The sequence below is a fragment of the Microcaecilia unicolor genome, chromosome 7, assembly GCF_901765095.1.
Source record: "Microcaecilia unicolor chromosome 7, aMicUni1.1, whole genome shotgun sequence".
Classification (NCBI taxonomy): Eukaryota; Metazoa; Chordata; class Amphibia; order Gymnophiona; family Siphonopidae; genus Microcaecilia; species Microcaecilia unicolor.
The window spans coordinates 13,971,994-13,994,333 of NC_044037.1; the positions used below are offsets into that span (position 1 = coordinate 13,971,994).

General features: G+C 44.1%; 1 protein-coding gene across 3 annotated transcripts in view; it reads right to left on the reverse strand.

The window, feature by feature from the left end:
• RLIM (ring finger protein, LIM domain interacting) overlaps positions 1–22,340 on the reverse strand; it is a 44,191-nt gene that overhangs the window by 14,951 nt on the left and 6,900 nt on the right. For all 3 annotated transcript variants that reach the window (XM_030209304.1, XM_030209303.1, XM_030209305.1), the window contains exon 2: positions 13,251–13,451. In XM_030209304.1, the coding sequence (XP_030065164.1) occupies positions 13,251–13,419 (169 nt within the window). In that variant the 5' untranslated portion in view covers positions 13,420–13,451. The remainder of the gene's footprint in view (positions 1–13,250; positions 13,452–22,340) is intronic.

Sequence of the window (22,340 nt, forward strand, 5' to 3'; positions counted from 1 at the left end):
GCGTACTTGATTTCCTAGTTTCACTTCCTTCAATGCCAATATCAAAACCGATCATATTATGATCGCTGTTATCAAGCGGCCCTCGTATCGTTACCCCCTGCACTAGATCATGAGCACCACTAAGGACTAAGTCTAGTATTTTTCCTTCTCTTGTCGGCTCCTGAACTAGCTGTTCCATGAAGCTGTCCTTGATTTCATCAAGAAATCTTATGTCCCTTGCGTGTACAGATGTTACATTAACCCAGTCTATATGCGGGTAATTGAAATCCCCCATTATTATTGTGTTGCCCAGTTTGTTTGCGTCCCTGATTTCCTTTAACATTTCCGCATCCGTCTGTTCGTCCTGGCCAGGCGGACGGTAGTACACTCCTATCACTATCCTTTTCCCCTTTGCACATGGAATTTCAATCCACAGTGATTCCAAGGAGTGTTTTGTTTCCTGCAGAATTTTCAATCTATTTGCAGACACAGTAGGACCATCCTAGACTGTACCTTTGTTACCAATCTCTCATTTCTTTGTGTTTTTGTTGCTGGCTTTCTTTATTCACACAGAATATTTAAGGATTTTATTTTTTGAACCACCACAGTAGCCAATACCAGAACAGTCAACCAACATTACTGTGCCCAAACTGCGAGGAAAAACAGCAGCTGCCTCTGACACATCACACATTCTTCTGCGTCTCCTAACCCCCCTTCAACTCATGGCGGGCTCTTGACTTGTATGGAGGGCTTACAGGAAAGAAAATATTTTGAAATAAATAAAATTAGTAGGTAAGATTAATTTCTCTTTCCTTAGTAGCCTACCATACTGGTCAAGAGGTTTGCGAAAGACGAAAGCAGTAACCTTAAAGGGGGAACCAAAGATCGGAAGATAACACAGCAGAACCAAAACTCACATTCTGTCAACGGTCAGACAAATATCCCAAGTACATTAAGTGTTGCCATACTGGAACATAGCAGAATCAAAACTTGCATCCTGTCGATTAGATTCCAAGATGGCGCTGTGACCAGACGCACCCGGGTTTGCTCCTGACGAGGCTCTGAGTTTTTTGAATCATTCGTGTCCTCGGACCCGTCCGATGCGATGGGAAAGCGGAGGGGAAAGGTGAAGGATTTCCCCTCAACTCCTGGAGCCCTTCCAGCGATGAAGCAAACAACTTTACAGTTTCTGACGAAACAACCGGGACCTCTAAGTGCTTCATCTCCTTCTGCAACTCTCGACGCATTGATGTCGATAGAGAGCAGAGACGGGGCTTCTCTGAGCCCTGTGGAACGCACAGCACCACGCCAGCCGGGGAGCGAGATTTTCGCAGCAGCCCAAGCAGCAACGGACACCGGAGTAGTGCAACCAGCGCTGCTTGAGGGGAGGTCTTCTGCGAATCTGAATGGGACTCAGGAACAGTTTTCAACGGCCTCGCAGGCCTCAAAGGTATTACCCCAAGAAATTGTTTCTAAGTTATCCCGCCGGGAGATCTTATCTCTCTCCCCTCCATTAGCAAGTGGTATAACTAAACCTGCCGTTGTGACATTAGAGTCACTGTGGGACATGGTCTACAGCACTCATTCTTCCATGCAGGCTATGATTCACGAAAATGCTAATGATATTAAAGTTATTTCTCAAGCCGTTCTGATCCAAGCACAGGAGACTGCACAACAGTCCTCTAAGATAGGAAACATGGATTCCAAGATACAAGAAATGGGGACTTTGGAAGCAGCCTTAGTTAAAGATAATAATTTCCTTAATAAACGCTTGGAATACCTGGAAAACCAGGTTAGAAGACTTAATCTAAGATTCCTCAATTTCCCCAAGTCTCCACTAATTTCTTCTGTGGATATGGTGAAAAAATATATGAGTGAGATTCTGGGGATGGATAAGGAATCATTACCTCCTATTACATGTGCTCAATACATCTGGAGCCTTAAGGGGAGGGATGGAGAGCCCCCCTTACCGGTAGTGGGAGAAGTTATGAACCTTACTTCTTTCCTGGAAAACTCACTGGAAATTATTACCCAGAGGACAACTATGCTGGTCACCTTTGTTTTGGAGCCAGACCGGAATGCTGTTCTAAGACTTTCAATAAGACACTTAGATAAACTGTTTATGGGCTCAAAAGTCAGAGTTTTTCCTGATCTCTCTAGGCAGACGCAGGTGAGGCACAGGGTTTTTTTAGCCCTGCGCCCCAGAGTCGAGGCCATGGGAGCAAACTTTGTATTGCGTTTTCCTTGTATTTGTAATATAGTGCGAGAGGGTAAACAATACCAATTCATGGACTCTAAACAGCTTATTGATTTTCTAGACGCAAGAATGGAAGTGAATGTTGCATGTCCTCCCTGAATAGCAGGCTGGAGGTTGACCTAAGAGGTGGCAGATGTAAGTTTTCTTTTTCTTTCTATTAGGTTTTCTAAATCTTGGAATCATATTTCTTTTCTGGTGGACGAAGTTGATATTTGTTTTATTTTCCTTGTTTTACTGATTTATGTAAATTTAATGTGTATTTCAGTGTCTCAATGTGTTTGAGATTATATAATAAAAAATTTGCTAAAAAAAAAAAAAAAACTTGCATCCTGTCAGTAGTCAGACAAATATCCCATAAATACATTAAGTACTGCCATACTGGATAAGACTGAAGGACAATCCAGTCCAGCATCCTGCTTCCAACAGTGGGCAATCCAGGTTACAAGTACCTGCCAAGATCCTAAAACAGTACAATACATTTTATGCTGCTTATCCTAGAAATAAGCAGTGGATGTTCCCAGAGTCCATCTTAATAATGGACTATGGACTTTTCGTTTAGGAAAGTATCCAAACCTTTTTTAAACTCCACTAAGCTAACTGTTTTTACCATATGTTGAGTGAAGAAATATTTTCTCCAATTTGTTTTAAATTTACTATTTTGTAGCTTCGTTGCATGCCCCTTAGTCCTAGTATTTTTGTAAGGAGTAAACCAGCAATTCACATCTACCCCATTCCACTCCACTCATTTAGCCTTTCCTCATAGGGAAGTCATCCCATCCCCTTTGTCATTTTTGTCGCCCTTCTCTGTACCTTTTCTAATTCCGCTATATCTGTTCTGAGATGTGGTGACCAGAATTGCACACAGTATTCGAAGTGCAGTCGCACCATGGAGTGATACAAAGGCATTATAACATCCTCATTTTTGTTTTCTATTCCTTTCCTAATAATACCTAACTTTCTAATTGCTTTATCAGCCGCCACTGCACACTGAGCAGAGGGTTTCAATGTTATCATCAACGATGACACCTAGATCCCTTTCCTGGTCGGCGACTCCTAATGTGGAACCTTGCATCACGCAACTACAGTTCAGGTTCCTCTTTCCCACATGCATCACTTTGCACTTGCTCACATTAAATGTCAACTGTCATTTGGATGCCCAGTCTCCCAGCCTCGTACAGTCCTCTTGTAATTTTTCACAGTCCTCTTAACGATTTAATAACTTTGACTGGTCTGGTACAGATGACAAGGAAATATAGTTATCCCCCTCCCCCTAGAAAATACAGCATCCATTCATCCCTAGGTGCTAGCCCTGGCCACTAGTGACCATAATCAATCACCAAGCAGAAAGTGCTTTCAATTTCTTACTGCTCCAATGACATGGTAATGTGGTAATCAACATTACAACAAATATGCCCCATCTGATTTTCTGTGCGCTGGTGAATTCTGGTGAAGGAACACCATCACTAATAGCAACTGCTGGAAGTGTAAAAGAAAGAAATTACTACTATTCCAAATGCAGCAGTATCAGTTCTCAACATTTTCACAATTTACAATTACTATAGAAAGTCTATGTCCCTTGCCATATTCCATGTATCCACATATCCTACTCCACAACAGTCAAGTAAAACTATATTCCAGAAATTGTTAGAAAAAGAACAGCTTGATTGGGTCAGCGTCCACTCCCTAGTGCTCCTGCAGAGCTCCTAAATACTAAGTTCTGGTGTAACCAGTCACCTTCAAAATCCTACACCACGTGAATTGGTCGCACCTGTGTTAAACTAACATTTCCCATGATGACAGGATAAATTCAGCAGTTCCTATCAGTTCCCTTCAAAGCAAAAGGCCCAACCCAACCATCAGCACTAAGGGGTTGGCAAACATACTCAAGGACAAAGTTGTTAAACGGAACAGATCAGGAGATGGGTATAAAAACTGCAAAATCCTTGAATCTCTCAGAGCACGGTCAGGGTTATTCAGAAGCAGAAGGTATACATAACACCACTAAGACCCTGCCTAAATCAGGTTCCCTCCAAACTGAAAGGCTCAAGGAAAGAAGAGAGCGATTAAGTAGTCAACCATAAGTACGTAAGTACATAAGTAATGCCACACTGAGAAAAGGGTCCATCGAGCCCAGAATCCTGTCCACGACAGCAGCCAATCCAGGCCAGGGGCACCTGGCAAGAAGCCAATGACAACTATGAAAGGCTACAAGCTTCCACGGCCAAGACTGCTTACAGGGAGCATGTGGCAATGTCCCAAGCATTCTGCAATCTGACCTGTACATTAGGGTGGCAAGAAGGAAACTATTACTTGAGAGCTCACTTTGAATCATGTTTGAAATACACACCACCACTTGGGAGCTACTGTAGATATGTGGTAAAAGGAAAAATTACAACTTACCTGGTAATTTTTTTTCCTTAGTTGCAGCACATGAATGCAGTGACCCTGGACATCCAGCTCCTTATCCCTTCAGGATATGTCGAATCACAAAGCAGAAGAATCAAGGCATGCAAACCTTCCTCACAAATGAAACTTAACATTCAACCACAGGATCACCTAAACTGTGTCTTGTTTTACAGACCACCAGGTAATTGGAACGAAAGCCAGTCAGACTTCATGGACTTCATATCGAACACTTGTGTATCAAACTCCAATTTACTAGTATTAGGAGACATTAACCTTCACCAAGAAGACCCAAACTCTACCAATGCACGAGAATGCAAAGAATTTCTCCATTTATGGGACCTTAAATGGCCACACACGCAAGCAACCCATGTCAAAGGGCACACACTCGACCTCATCTCACACAAACTGTCCACAGACCAGAACCTAATAATAATAACAACAGAAATTAAATGGATAGACACACCATGGTCAGACCACTACAAACTAAACCAATCCCTACGACGACGGGAAAAGGGTTCATACCGCATACAAGAACACGCAACCTACAGCACAAGAGGCCAAATAGGCTCGGAAATATTCTGGCAACAGATATACAATAACGAATGGACAGCACAAATGGACTCTATATACTACCTCTCAGAATGGGATAAAATATGCAGAAGCATATTAGACGAAATAACACCCTTACGAACAAGAACCTCACGTAGGCATAACTCGATACCATGGTACAACGAAGAACTGAAAAAAATAAACACACAATCCAGGAAACTCAAACGAGCATGGAAAAAAATAAAAGATGTACACACACTCAACACATGGAAACAAATACAAAGAAAATACAAATACGCAATATGACAAACCAAAAGGTCATACTACAAAACCAAAATAGGGCCAGACTACAAAGACACAAAGAAATTATACCAACTCGTGAACTACTAGATATCACCTTGGTCACCACAACCAATACAGACATCCCATCTGCAGACAATCTTGCTAAATACTTCAATGAAAAAATTGTAAACCTACGCAACACGCTACCTCAGAACATCACCAATATCGAAAACTTCATCAATGGCCTGGACCCAACCATTGGTGAATACCCAGCTGACCGAACCTGATCAAACTTCACTCTCCTCGCCGCTGAAACAGTCACCCAGGCGATTAAGAGGTTCTCCAATACTCACTGTAAATTGGATACTTGCCCCAGCTACCTAATAAAATTCGCTCCCCACCGCTTCATAGCAGACCTCACATCCCACTTAAACTACGTGCTTCAACAAGGTCTCTTCCCTAAGGAAAATCGCAATGTCCTACTCACCCCAATACCAAAAGACTTGAACAAGGAGTAAGTTGTACGCCAAACCCTTCTGCTGACCCTTCTGAAAAAAAAAAAAAGGGCAACATCTGAGACACTGATGCCCGCAAAAGCGACCAAAAATGAGCCACACCATGCCTCAAACGTTCACCACACCCGGGCATACGCTGTTGTAGTGGATCGCTTTTGGGCCCAAAGCAAAGTGGCTATAACTGCGTCAGAATAGCCTTTTTTTAATCTCAATCTTGACCTCTCAAGAGCCAGGTCGTAAGATGAAAAGTGGGAGGGATCGTCCATGATCCCTGATGCAGAAGACCCAGCCAACACTATCCAGGATGGCACAGCCAATCTGGAGCCACCAGACTGACCAAGCCCTGATGATGACCTAATTCTATGGATAACCTGCCCGATCAAAGGTCATGGGGGAAACACAAAGCAGCTCTGTCAACGGCCATGGCACCCAACCCTACAGAGTTCCACTTTCTTCTGCTGAAGAACCTATCCACCTTGCATTTGCCCTGGATGCCATTAGATTGATCTCTGGCGTCCCCCACCTGCAGCAGATCCGAAAGAACTCTTCCGACACCAGCTCCCACTCCGCCAGGCCGAGGAGATGACTGAGAAAATCCACCTGTACACTGCTCTGCCCAGCAATGTGCACCGCTAACAGCAGCAGAACGTGATTCTCCGCCCACTCCATAAGACCGGCCGCCTCTGCGGTTAAAGTCTTGCTTTGCATGCCTCCCTGATGGCTGATATAGGCCACCACTGTTGTGTTGTCCAAGAGTACGTGGACTGCCTGACCCTCCAGCAACCGCTGAAAGGTAAAGATGCACCCTGATGCCATCCTTCTGCAGGAACTGCCACCATCATCACTTTGGAAAAGGTATGCGGTGCAGTCACCAGTTCAAACAGCAGGGCTCGAAAATGGAAATGTCATCCCAGAAAAGCAAACCAAATAAACCACTGTGTGGAGGCCAAATATGGATGTGTAAATAAGCCTCTTTCAGATCCAATGCCATGAGGAATTCCCCTGGCTGCACCATCACTATCATAGACCGTAAAGTTTCCATGCGGAAATGCCACACTCGCAGAAACTTGCTCACCTTCTGCAGGTCAAGCACCGGCCGAAAGGAGCCTCCTTTCTCGGGCACCACAAAGTAAATCAAATACCTGTCCGTGTCTAACTTGGACTGCAGAACAGGGGTCATGGCGCCCATGTCCAGAAAAGTCTGCAATGTGGCAAGCACAGTTGCTCTCTTGGCAGCTGTGGTGAACTGAGACTCCAACAAGGCGTCTCCTAAGGGAGAGAAGAACTCCAGCCTGTAACCACCTCTGATAAGTTCGAGGACCCTCTGGTCTGAAGTAATCTTGGCCCACTCGTCAAAAAAGGGTCAGCGGTCTCCCTACTGGAGACACAGAAGAGTAAGCCGGCACCCCATCATTGACCTGGACGCCCAGGAGCATCAAGCCGAGCCGCCGCTCGGGCGCGCTGTTTCTCAGAATGAAAGGAAGACCGTTGAGGGAACCTAGAATGCTAGAAAGCTGCAGTACCTCTGCCTGGATGATACCTCCAGGCTTCATAAAATAGAGGCTTTGAGGAACCAGCCCTATCAGAAGTTTTAGGCTTATCTTCTGTAAAACGTTGCAATTTGGAATCCCCCAAATCCTTCACTATTTTCTCCAGATCTGTACCAAACAGCATCTTCCCCGAAAAGGCAGCTTAGTGAGTTGCTATTTAGATGCCATGTCCGCCGACCAATGATGGAGCCACAACAAGTGACGGGAAGCCACTGCCAGAGACATTTGTTTGGCAGAAGCCCATACCAAATCATAGAGGGCATCTGCTACAGATTGCATGCGAGAAACTGCGCTCGAGAATGAGTAGGCCAACTACTGATCCTTCTTTATCGCTTGCTGCAGCCAGGAGAAGCATGACCTGGCCGCATACGAGTTACAAATGGACGCCTACAACGCCAGCACTGAGACCTCAAAGGAGTGCTTCAAAGAAGCCTTGAAATGCATATCTTTCAACGCCACCCCTCCCTCAACCGGGAGAGTGGTCTTCTTGATGACCGCCGTCACCAGCGCGTCAACCTTAGGTGGAGAAAAATTCTGAAGATGCGAAGGGCCCACCGGATTTTCTTTTTTTGTTACATTTATACCCCGCGCTTGACAGGCTCAATGCAGCTTACATGGGGCAATGGAGGGTTAAGTGACTTGCCCAGAGTCACAAAGAGCTGCCTGTGCCTGAAGTGGGAATCGAACTCAGTTCCTCAGGACCAAAGTCCACCACCCTAACCACTATGCCACTCCTCCACTTGAGGCAGGACATAGACTTTGCCACCTTAATGCCACCATCCGGATCAGACCACTGGGCCACAATGAGTACCAGAATGACCTCGTTCACTCGAAAAGCTTTAGATGGTTTTCTAATGGTGGCCATTTTCAAGTTGACAAATGCGGCCGATGTAGCCTCCGGATCCTCAATATTCAAAGCCTCCAAGGCATCTGAAATCAGGGACTACAGCTCATCCCACTGAAAAATGCGTATGGCCCTGCTCTTCTTGGAGGAGCTCACCCTCACCTCCTCTAATCTAGACAGCCTAAAGGACTCCTCTAAGCCACCAAAATGGGCAGCCGGGAGGGGGGGGGAGGAAATGGGGTCCAAATGACTTCACCTTAGAAATGGCAGCTAGTCACCTGCGTTTAAGAGCGGGATCCTACCAAGGGTATGAGCAGGCAGTGGACCATCTCCCAACACAGGTACCTGCCCCTCCAGAACAGAGGCCAACTGCAGTATTAGCCGATACTGTGGGGGAGGATGGGACACTTTAACAGATTGCCTGATGAACATGAGAACAAAATTGGGAGAAAGAATATCCCTGACTCATTCCGCTCCTGCATCCAGCCGTGTGACAGCCCCCACTGACACGCTCGCGCTGCCGACAGTCCCACTTGAAAAGGGCAAACGCCAGAGACTCCGCCCCCCCCTCCCCCCCCCACCCCAACTGCAGTGGTGAGGAATCGGAAATCGCAGCTGTCAAAATGGTGCACGTGCCAAAATCCGCCACACGGAGTAGAGTTCAATTGGCAGGCACCGCCACGCTTTCAGCACCCAGGACCTCGTAACACCCTGCACTGCAAACACCTGCTGCGGAGTGCCTTTTGCTGAAATAGGAACAATTCTTTCCCATTTCTGCCGCCATGGCGGTTACCACTGCGTTCGAGCGCACAGCCCGCCAAAGGGAGGAGAAAGGGGAAAAAATGCAAGGCACTCACTGCCCGAGATTAACTGGTCTCCCGAACTCGATGGGGACTCCCAGGAGGAGCCCAAATGGCACTCCAATGTCTCATCAGAAGGCAGGTCCAAACACAGGGTTCCTTTTCTATTTTTTTGTTCTGAATGCTTTTTTTTTTTTTTTTTTTTTTGTGAGGAAGGCAGTGCAGCAACTAGGAATCCTACAGGAAACCACTGGGAGTAGGGGAAAAGCAGGGACTTGGAAACCAGGTATGCCCTCAAAATTGGCACCTTCAGCCACACACCCCCTGGCTCAACTGGCCAAGCCCAGGAGCTCCCCATTAAACAGAATCCAGGAGCTGGAGGGAATCCGTCCACCACCTACTGGAGATAGAAATATACTGAAGGGATAAAGAGCTAGACATCCAGGGTCACTGCCTTCATTTCAGTGTTCTCTATCTCCACCTGCTGGTAGGTGGATACAACCCATCAGTTACTGAATTCATCTGCTGCAGATGCTAAGAAAATATATTTGATCTGAACAAAAAAAATGTTTGGCCTGAATGCAGTTATATTTGGATCAAACCCAAAGAGTATACCATCCCCCCAATATGAATCATGGTGGTAGCAGCATGTATAGGGCTCTTATCAGGATAAAATGGACAATGAATGAAGAAAAGTACAGAAGTCAGAAAAATCTGCTATCCTCTGCGAGAAAGAGCAAACTGGAATAGAAGTTCATTTTTCATCATGACAACTCGAAGTACTCCACCAAGACTATCACTATCATTTCTATAGCACTACTACAGACGTACAGTTCAGTGGCTAATGAATAAAAAGGTAAATGCCCACAGTCAAAGACCCATTCCCAATCCAACAAAATCTGTGGCACGACTTGAAGACTGCTATTTGTCAATAGTCAATGAGGACCTTGACAGAGATTGAACAAACACAGAAAGTAGCACATATGAGTCTATCTTGTTGGGCAGACTGGATGGACCGTGCAGGTCTTTTTCTGCCGTCATCTACTATGTTACTATGTAAGGACAAACTGTCTGCTCTAGAGAGCTGCATGGGAATGGGGTATGCGGGAACCCTGCAGCTATCGCAGGAATCCCTTCCAGGACCACGGGACTCCTGCGGGGATGGACACAGGTCCTGCAGGGTTCCCACAGTAGATGCCGCCTTACTTCGGTCCTCCAGCAGCTGCTAACCCTTACAGTCCCCTAGCTCTTTCACAATCTCAGCGAGAACATCACCAAAGAAGAGTTTACCCCTAAAGGGTAATCTTACCAAGCAAGACAGAGGCAACATCCGCTGCCCAATGTCTCAGCCATACCCACCAGCGGGCCATCACTGCCAGAGACATCTCCTTAGCCGAAGCCCAAAGAATATCATAAAGCAAATCCAACAGGTAGGCTAATCCAGACTCCAAAGCTGGTAGGCAATCAATGAGTTCTTCTGAAGAGGAAGCCTTCTGGACCCAGGAGAGGCAAGCCCGGGTTGTATAAGAACCACAGACCGACGCCTGCAGGGCCAAAGAGGCTACTTCAAAAGCTGACTTCAGGGCTGCCTCCAACTTTCAGTCCTGAGGTTCTCGAAGAGCCGTTCCTCCTTCCACCGGTAAGGTGATCTTTTTCATGACTGTCGTAATTAAGGAATCCACCACTGGCATACACAGGGAGTCCAAGTCCTCCGAGCATAGCGGACAAAGCCATGACATGGCCCGCGCTACCCGGAGACTTGATTCCGGGGTATCCCACTGTGCTTCAATGAGAACCCTCATGGCCTCGTGGATATGAAATGCCTTAGACGGACCTCTGATACCCGTCATAATGGAAGGGGCAGCGACCACAGCAGGCGCCGGATCCGGCGAAGAGATGTTTAACACCTCTAGTGGAGGAGTGGCCTAGTGGTTAGGGTGGTGGACTTTGGTCCTGGGGAACTGAGGAACTGAGTTCGATTCCCACTTCAGGCACAGGCAGCTCCTTGTGACTCTGGGCAAGTCACTTAACCCTCCATTGCCCCATGTAAGCTGCATTGAGCCTGCCATGAGTGGGAAAGCGCGGGGTACAAATGTAACAAAAATAAATAAATAAATAAAAGCAGGGAGCTCCTCCTTGCGGAATAGATGAACCGCCGTAGGGTCACCTCCCTCACCCAGCGGCAGCTCCCCCTCCTCCAGCCCTTCAGGGGCAGCCAGCAGGGAGTCCCCTGAGAGCTGGCTGTCCTTTGGCTCTGAAGGACCAGAAAAATCCGCTTCCATGAGAGGAAGCTCTAAACGGGCCTCTTAGGGAGACTCTGAGGCATGACTGGCTGGGGACTCTGAGGACCAGGCAACGGAGCTTCTGCAGCAGAAGACTTCAACAAAAAAGCTCTGTGCATAAGAAGCACAAACTCTGGGGGAAAAAGGTGACCCCCCCTGTCGCCGCCTCTCCTGAGGGAGTACACGCAGCACTCACCACCTCCAACACTGGATTCAGTGCGATCTGCGATCCCGCTGCCACGGGGCCGACTGCATGGGCAGCAAAGATGGCGCCGGCAGAAGCGTGCGTCTGGCCTGCCAGCTGATTTCCTGCCAAAGATGGGAGAGCGGCGTTGGAGCCTTCCCTAGCCGGCAAACGCACCGGCGGCTCCCCGCTCTGCTTTCTGCCCTGGGACCCAGCTTTAGCGCACTCTTCGCACGCCCCCCGACGCTGCCCTTCTGCTGCCACAGTGCGAACAGTGCTTCGCCGTTTCAGACATGCCCGACCCCCGAAGCAAAACAGAACCAGCCTCCCCACGCGCTCCGAATATGCTCCGGTCCAGCGCCCTTCTACTCAGCCTGCACAAAGTGCAAACGTTTTTTTTTTCACCTGGAGAGGCAGGAGAGAGCTGATTCAGGCACTCTCCGACTGCACGCCAATGCACCCCAAAGGGACTGGCTAGTGAGGCTGGCACGGGGAGGAGGGGAGGGACCTGACCCCACCAGGTATCCCCAACCACACTAAATGGCATCTTGACCCCACAAGAAGACACCTCCCGAGGGAACGGGATAGGAGTCAGATTAACCTGGAGCTGCACAGGTATGTCCCGTCACCTGCTAGATAGAGAGAATACTGAGACTGAGCTGGCTGCACAGGACTACACATACCAATCTCGGAGTTCTCTCTATCTCCATCTGCTGGTTGAGGGACATACATAACCCACAAGTCTCTGGATTGATCTGGGGCCACAATGGAACTTTCATTTCCAGATCGATGACATAGGTTGGGTTATCTTACCACAAGTTGGGTTATTTTAGTACAGGAGACAGGTTAGATTACTTGTGGGAACGGGCGAGATTTCTGTCCCCATGCAACTCTCCAGTCTGCACTAAAATAATCAAGCTAGGTGGAAACCCACTCCAAGATTCACAGCTGCAATCCAAAAGATGCTTCCAGCAAGTACTGAATGGAGGGAGGGGGGACTTATCCAAGTGCTGCATTTGAATTTTTTTTCCGGCATATGCTTTGCCCCACAGTAAAATTCCCCCTCCCCCCAGAAAGGTACAGAGGATGGTGTGTTGGGCAGAAAAAAAAAAAAAAAAGTTTAAAAGTATGCATATTTGAAACACAAAATGCAAAAACCGTTCCAAAAGAAGTGTTCATTACACACTATGAGCCCTGTTTACTAAGATGCGCTAGCGTTTTTAGAACGCGCTAATATTAAAGACACCCATATATTCCTATGGGTGTCTAGTATTAGCACATTATTTTTAGCATGCGCTAATATCGTTAGCGTGCCCCTACTGAGAAGCTTAGTAAACAGGGACCTATGCTGGGTAAAAATTGTATTTAGAAAAGATTCACTATTTTTTTTTTCCACACACACCACAGTTCCCCATATAGAGATGTTTTTTTAGAATGATCAAATATTACTTCCAAAATTCCAAATTATTGATTTTTATAGCTCAGAAAATCTTTGTAAAATTTGCAAAGCCTATCACTCTGCTGACCAAATATGTGCCACCCCATAAAATAATCTGAAGCTGACATTTTCCCTTAAAATACAAAACTTATTTTGTTACTTACCAGGGGTTCCCAGCAAATTGTTATCTCTCATAAGCCTATAGTCTTCTTCATTCAGATTATTTACAAACTGATAGAAAGCTTCTTCTCGATCCAACCGATCCAGCTGGCTTTGACGCTGAGCTTCTGACTGATCAGCATTCCCCTTATCATTAGAATCTGCACTTTCCATGTTGATAAATAAGTGAAAAAGTGAAACTTTGTCTAAAAGGAGGAAAGAAACAAAAATGCTCAAAATCCATTTCTTCAAAAAGCATTCTTCATCCAACCCTAAGAGTATCGAAGAAACAATGCTGCTTCTTGTTGAATCGTTTCCAAAATTCAGAGAAAAGAGATGTTATTCAGAACAACTTTAGAGGGATTTTATGCAAAGTAAAAAAAAGGCATTATGATAATAAAGTCATGAAAAACTTGATCACGGATCTCAAATTTTCGATAGGGCAGTAAGAAACTTAAATATTTGCTTACTAAACATGTCAAACTAATAGCCCATATTGTGAGGAATTTTTTAATAGCATTACTTGCCAAATATTCAACAAAATATTTTAATGTCCTGGTTTCCAATAAATATTTCTAATTTGGAGTATAAAACTGTCAAAATCATAAACTACAGCAAAAGGTGTTCAAACCCTTGACTTATTTCAAACCAAAGTTCACTTCATATAACAAAATATAAAAAATGATTACCAGGTCTAAAATCTTCGCAAGAACATCCACATTATTTGGAAAAAGGACACATCATAAAAGGATGTGTAATTGTGCTATGTCATTTAGAACCATGACTGGACCCAGTAATATCTGGCTATAATCTGTTCAGGAATTACAAAATGGAGCAGGTGTGGTGCTTATATGTCCTCCATCTTGAAATTACATAGCATGGAAGAGTAATCATTGTGGATATGGCCAGTGCTACTACAGCTTCAGTTTTTCTCTAAAAATACCTCTTCTGAAAACTGAAGCTGTAGTAGCACTGACTAAGTCCACAATGCAGCAATGATTACTCTTCCACGCTGTGTAATTTCAAGATGGAGGACCCGTTGTGACTGCAGTACTGGCGTCCCTGAGGAAGATATTTGAAACAGGAATTTCTGTTGGATGTTTGGAACATTCAGCAAAATAGCGACCAAATTGGACATTCAGATAAGTCCCCGGTGCTTTTTGGACCATTTTTCATCAAATTGAGTGGTAGTTGATGGTGGTCTACAACACTAAAGATTTTTGGGAGGAAGTCTCCTTTGTATGGACTAATAGGTCCTTGGTATATGAATGCCTATTGAAAAAACTATTTCTTTATGTTGGTTTATCACATTTTCATTATATTGGGTATTGGAAATTTAGTTACATTGGACAAGGTTAATAATTAAGGGTTTCTTACACAAAGAGTACTCATGATGTATACAGCTTTCAAGTGAGCCGCTTTTGTGGCTAGACTCACTGAAATTTATGCTCAGCTGTAGGTACAGCCTACTAAACTCTCTCTTGAGCCCTTTTATTTAGGAAGTATTGTAGTGTATTTTTCTTTAGGCATCCGATATACTTTTTTTTTTTGTTTTTTTTAGTTGAATTTCTACAGTTGTCTCTCCCTATGGATTCTATTTAGTTGATATTGTTTACTATGTAAGTTAGCGTTTCCCAAGTCAGTCCTGGAGTACCCCCTTGCAAGTCATGTTTTCAGGATATTCACAATGAATATGCATGAGATTGATTTCCATATGCATCTCAAGAATATTCATTGTGGATATCCTGAAAACCTGACTGGCAAGGGGGTATTCCAGGACCAACTTGGTAAACATTGATTTAAGTAGTAATCTGGTTTGATTTTTAAATAATGCAGCCTAGAAATTTCTTTAATTAAAAAAAGTAGTATGTCACAATAGGACAGGCTTGGTGCTAGGTTACTGTTAGGCCAACCAAGAACTTGTAACCCTTTCATTAGTTCAGCTCCACTGGCTTCTTATGGAATCTAGAATTTGGTTTAAGGCAGTGGTTCCCAAATATGGTCCTGGAGGTACCCCAGCCAGTCAGGTTTTCAGGATATCCACAATTAATATTTATGAGAGATTTGCATGTAGTGGACGCAGTGCACGCAAATCTCTCATATGAATATTTATTGTGGATATCCTGAAAACCTGACAGGCTGGGGTGCCTCCAAGACATTTAAGAACCACTGATTTAAGGTATTGTTGGTGATGATTTAAAATCACGCATGACCTGGCTTCTTTGCCGCTTTTATGCCATTGGGGGTGTTTGTACTAATCAACCAACCAGTAGGCACAAAACAATTTTAATGGTAACCACTGGGGTATTACCCAGTGATTTATATGGCATTTCAATAGCCAGACATATTTCAGCACATGCATATCTGCATCAGGGGCAATTCAAACAATTCTTTAGTCTGGATGCAAGACTTAAAGCCTCCTAAAAGGAAGGGACGTTAAAAAAAAACAAAAAAAACAGTACACCAAACAGATAAAAATAATAATTTTTAAAACATGTAGAAAGTACAAAAAAGAGTAGACATCAAGGTGAAAAAAAAAAAGCCCACAGCCTGTGTTCAAACAGATCATCTACTAAACCACACAAATGTTTACTTTAAAAGTAGAGCTGTACTGAATGGCATATTTTACTATTCAGTCGAACACAAATAATGGACACTAAGCTTTAATTTAACAAATAATTAAAGCAGCAACGTTAAATTGGCAATCGAGTGCTTATTTCAGTAGGATTTATCACTATCCAGCCGAGTACGAATATGTATTTGGGACATTATTTGGTGCCGAGCCGAATTGAATATGAATATTCCGTACAGCCCTATTTAAAAGAAACCATGTTAACGTGTGTTTACCTACAATGAGCTCCCCTCTCCTCACTCATTACTGCATGCTGCAATAAAGAAAAGTCAAACATATTAACTGCTTTGTGAATAAGTCAACTGGCAAACCTGACAAATTATTAGTCAAACCCAAATAAATATTTGGATTTGTTCACACCTTTTTCAGTAGTAGCTCAAGTTGAGACCAATGGTCCATCTAGCCCAGCATCCTGCTTCCAGTAGTGGCCAATCCAGGTCAAAATTACATAGCAAAAATCCAATTAGTAACATCATTCCATGCTACCAATCCCAGGACAAGCAGTGGCTTCTCCCATGTCCATCTCAGTAACAGACTATGGACCCTCCAGGAAGTTGTCCAAACCTTTTTAAAACCCAAATATGCTAACCACTGTTACCACATCCTCTGGCAAAGAGTTCTAGCGCTTAACTATTCTTTGAGTGGAAAAAATATTTCCTGCTATTTGTTTTAAAAGTATTTCCATGTACTTTCATTGAGTGTCCCCTGGTCTTTGTTTTTTTTTTGAATGAATGAAAAATCAATTCACCCCTTACAACTCATGATTTTGTAGATCTCAATCATATCTTTGCCTCAGCTGAATCTTTTCCAAGCTGAAAAGCCCTAACCTCTTTAGCCTTGCCTCATATAGGAGCAGTTCCATCCCCTCTATCATTTTGGTCACTCTTCCTTGAACATTTTCTAATTCCACTATATATTTTTTGTGATATAGCAACCAGAATTGAACACAATACTCAAGGTGAGGTTGCATCATGGAGCAATACAGAGGAATAATAATAGTTTTGGTCTTATTTTGCATCCCTTTCCTAATAATTCCTAGCATCCTGTTTGCATTTTTGGCCACCGCCTCACACTGGGCAGAAGATGTCAGCGTATTGTCTATAATGACACCTTTTTCTTAAGTGCTGACTCCTAAGGTGGACCCTAGCATCAGATAACTAATCTGGATTATTCTTCTCAACATGCATCATTTTGCATTTGTCTACATTAAAAATTTCATCTGCCATTTGGATGGCCAATCTTCCAATTTCCTAAGGTCTTCCTGCAAATTTTCACAATCCACTTGCTTTTTGACAACTTGGAATAGTTTCATGTCATCTGCAAATTTAATCACCTCACTCATCGTTTTGATTTCCAAATCATTTATAAATATGTTAAATAGCACCGATCCCAGTACTCCTGGAGAGGGGTAGAGAGAGAGAGAAAGATGATGAGTAGCAGCAAGATGGGGACAGAAAGTGGGGAACACACTGGACTGAAAAGGGCTGGATGGAAGGGTAGTGAGAGAAAGAGGAGACACTGGAAGGAAGGACGCAGAGAGAAAGAGGGAAGATAGTGGATGAAAAGGGGAGAAGGATAAAGTTAGCAAAAGACTGGAGAATAAGAGGAAGGGGCATAGGGGAGAACAAGGGAGTAGATGAAGTAAAGAGAGGGAAATTAAAAAGACTGGATAGTAAGAATGAATTAAACCTGGACAGAGGGGCAGAAAAATAAAGAGAAGGTAGACAGAAGCTGGATGGAAGGGAGAGAGAAGGTGGGCAGAAGCTCTATGGAGGAGGGAATGAAGGTAGGCAGAAGCTGCATGGAGGAGAGAGAGAAGGTGGCCAGAAGATGGATTGGAGGTAGGACTCAATACCATTGGTGGCAGCAGCAGAGGCAATGGGGGGGGGGGGGGGGGGGGGGGAGGAGGGGTGACTTGAGAGGAAATGTACAGTCTAGGAGTGGCATCACCCGAAAAAGCTTGTGAACCACTGGGCTAGACCCATGTCAATCTGGCTTCACAACTGAGTACGGAACAGAGAAAGCTCGTGTGTCCTTTCTTGATCATCTGCACAGACACCGTGACCGGGGGGGGGGGGTGTCTCACTCGATAGTAGCATTGCTCGATCTCTTGGTAGCCTTTGACACCATTATCATAATATCATGCTTACAAGACTTGCAGAAATAGGTATCGGTGGCACAGTATTTACTTGGTTCAAATCCTGTCAGACAACAATCAATTCCGTTCAGCAACAGCAGCAGATCATTACCTTGGACACTGGACTGTGGGGTACCACAGGGATCCAAACTGTCTCCCATTTTATTTAATATCTACCTCAAGCCTCTGGCTGAGCTGCTTCAGAAGATAGACACAAAATTCTATATCTATGCTGATGATGTGCAACTACTCATACCCACTGAACCAGATCTACCATGCTCTGGAATTTACTCCCAGAGGGGCTACATTAACTCAAAACTACCTCTACTTCAAGAAGCCGGTGAAAGCCTGGCTCTACTGACTATACTACACATACTTAACTTTGATCAGCTCCTTATCTCTTACTTAACTATATAAAGAACTTGTTTTGATTTTAGATAACCATCAGATTATCCCAACGGACTCTGTACCACAAAACTTGTTCCCAAAATGTATCTGCTCTTGGTCCCTCAGCTATATGGCAAGCTGTACTGTTGAAAATCTTTAGCATTATATCTATGTTAGCTGAATGTTCTAATGCATGCTTATTAGGTGTCTCATTAGTATTATGCTAACATTGTATTATACCTCTGGTACTTGAATTCCAGTGCTGTTAAAAGTGTACATTTTGATACTGTTTCACAGTAGTTCTGTTATTAGGTTTCAATTTACTGTTTTCAAGTTTACCTCATTTATTGAATTTATGTTTATTCTTGGTTATTTTACTATTGTTATGCTGTTAACAAAATTGTAAGTTTTATGTTAAACTGTATCTGCTGTACACAGCCTTGGATGAATCTCTTCATAAAGGTATTAATAAATCCCAATAAATAATGTTTTAACTTGAAATGGGGCCCTGTTTACTAATGTGCGTTAGCGCATGCGCTAACCATGTAGGTGCCTACAGCAGTAGTGTAGCCAGACAACCAATTTTGGGTGGGCCTGAGCACAAAGTGGGTGGGCACAAATGTTTCTCACTCCCCCCTCTCCCCCAGCACTTCCCAACTCAAAATAGAAACATTTTAAAGCTGATGAGGATCCCCCACCTCAGTCAGCTGGGGACCTCACCACAGATGGCCAGAACTCCTCCCCGCCAAGCCCAGCAGGCAGTAGCAACTCCTCAAGCCACTGATGCCAGCACCCCATACGTGCTTAGCTGTCAGTGGCTCCAGGATGCTGCCCCCATCTGCCAAGCTCGGCGGACGGCAGCTCCGGCCAGCCCCGGAAGAGATCCCCAGCTGGCAGGGCTTGAGGATCCCCACTAGCCACAGCAAGGTTAAGGGCTGCTGTTAACCATGCTGGTGACCAGGGCAGAAAAAGAAGCCCCTCCCCCAATTCCCTCTCCTCTCCAATCTCTTCATCTGTCGTTACAGTCACACTGACAGACTCTCACAAATTACAGAACAAGGGATCACAAATTAGAAATAAAAATATGTAGACAAAATTGAACTGGGAACCTCAGCATGCACTGCAACACTGGAGAAAACAAAACAAAAGCGCATTTCCTTTTCTACTTAACACAATAAAAAGACATCCACTATGCACATTTCCCAAAACTAACATATTCCATTTAAAACATTCAAAATAAAATGATTTTTCTACCTTTATTGTCTGGACATTTTATTTTTCCATCATGTTGGTTCCAATTTCTCTTTCCCGCTTTCCTGTCTGTTTTCTGCTAATTCTTCAAGCGGCTGTCCATTTGTCTTTTTTTCTCCTGTCATTTCATTTCCTCACTACACCTGCCTCTGAAATATTGATCTTTCCATTTTAGCTCTTTCCTTTCTTTTTTCTCTTCTGCCTGTGTACACTCAAATTTCATCTTAAATCTTTTCCTCCTTTTTACTTTTAAGATACCACATTTCCATTTCCTTTCATCCACTAGCTCTCCCATTCCCCATCTCTCTCCTTCCCAGCCTATCATTCCTTTTCATCTTCAATCTACGCACCATTACCATATTTCTACCCCTGTAATCACGGTTCTCTCATTTATTTCCTTGCCACCTCCACTCCCTAGGCCTCTCCCCCATGCTTTCCACCATTCCCAGTGTCTCCCTCCCTCCACCCTAGCATCTGTTCCCTCTTTCTCCCATCCTCACCTTCTAGCCTGATATCTCCCTATCCCTTTTACCTCCCACCACCAGCATCTTCCTATTCCATTTCTCTCCCCCCCCCCCCCCCCCCATTGTTCAGCATTTTTCCCTTTCTCTTCCCTACCATCCATTGTCCATCTTCTCTCCCTGGATCCATCTTCCTGTCCAACTTTTCTCCCTCTCCCTGCTTTGAGACCCTGGTCTAACATCTCACTCCCCCCCCCCCACGGCATCTCTCCATCCTTCCTTCCCTCCCCTCAATGCTATGTTCAACATTTCCCCTCTCATCTCTCCCTCCTTTCCTTCCACTTCCATGTCCAACACTTTTTTTCTCTCTGGTCATTTACCACTCCTATGCAGCCTTTCCCTCCCTCTCCCCATCCCATCCATATCCAACAATTCTCCCTCTCTTTCCCCTTGAGCATCTCTCCATCCCTCCCCCCACGTCAAACAACTATTCCTCCACCCCATCTAGCACTACCCTGTCTCACTCCCTCATCTCAACAGTGCTCCTGTCTCTCCCTGACCCCTCAAGCCACCTGCCAGCATGCTGTAGGTTTTTTTCCCCTCCCCCCCCCGCCGACATGCTGCACCTTTTTCCCCTCTCCTCCCCCCCCCCTGGTTTTTGTTCTCTCCCAACGCCCAGGCCCACCCGTGGCTACGCCCCTGGTCTACAGGGATATTGTAGGACAAACATGGTTAACAAGCATTAAAAATGTTAACTCGCCTATAACGCTGCTTAGTAATATGGGCCCATAGTTTGCTATTTTAGTACCAGGGAGTTTTTTTTGAGCCAGTGAGTTTTTTTTCTCACTGTCTGGGTTTCCTCCTTGGCATTTTCTAATGAGCCTATGACAGGGGTGGACTCCATTACAGGTGTCGGTTGAAGATACAACGGCCTGGAAGACTGAGGCTCTTTTTTGTTTAATTATTTTATTATCAGTCTACATTGGGCAGTGCCCAATCAATATTAGGCAAAGTTTTTTTGAACTACATTAAATACTGTATTACCGACAGGCAAACAACATATGCGAAGTTGAATTTTCCTACTTTTAAAAATGTCTGTTATGAAACAAACATTGAGTACTCTTTCCCTTAATATGGGGAGAAGATTTGGAATAATCTTCTGATCCATATTAGACAACTTTCCTATTACCATTTTCGCAAAGCTCTAAAGATGTAATTTGTTCTTCAATTAGTTATGTATGTTATTTTATTAACTGGATTTTTAATTTGTAGTTCTCCTCTTTTGTCGGAGGATTCCCTTGATGTAATCTGCTTGTCAAATCTTAAAATTAGTATTAAGAAAGTCAGTAACGAAGTAGACAATACATTGTTCATTGAGTTTGGTTATACACATTACTACACCTATCCCCCAAATACCTGTGTCCAATCCCATTCAAATACCTCCCTCCTTGTCATTATGTGAAAATGTGCTTAATAAACAAACCTAAATAGTCATACCTAATTGTATCAATGGAAAGAGGAAAAACAAAAATTTACCTCTTGGAACCAGAATCCACTTCTCCTAAGGCACTACAAAATGTTTAAAACTATGTGCTCTCAGGGCAAGGAAAAAAATATACAGTTCTCAAACTTCCAAGAAAGCCTTTTTACGGCTCAAAGATACTCCCAACCCTCTTCGCTCCCAAAGAATAAGCTAATACAACATGCTCCGCCTGGTTGTTGGTTTTTTTTTTCCTTTTCCTTGCTAATTTGCTTTACTCATTTGTGTGGAATGTTATTGGGCTGGGGAGGAGAAAACGTTTAAAAATAATGCATGAAGAAAGAACTTTCTGGAATTAATGAAATGCAGGTGTAATATGGAACCCCAGAGAAGTGGCTTAGGGCCTCTTTTACCAAACCACACTAGTGACCCCAGCGCATCAATGCCAACAAAGCCCATTCACTTTGAATGGGCTTCACTGACATTGCCACACAGTAATTGCTAGTGTGGTTTGGTAAAAGAAGCCCTTAAAGTTGAGAATTAGTTTTTAGAATTTGTTGCTAAGTATACTCTAAATTCTGCTTTCACCTTTCTAGTGGGGATATCAATTTATATTTCGAGTATTTCGAGAATACTCAAGTGGATAGCTTTTTAAAAAATCTTTAGATGAGTTAGGTCTCTCCTCATTAACCAATCTTGAAAAGGAGCACCAGCCTGTCCTTTTAGCATCTACACTACTTCCGACTG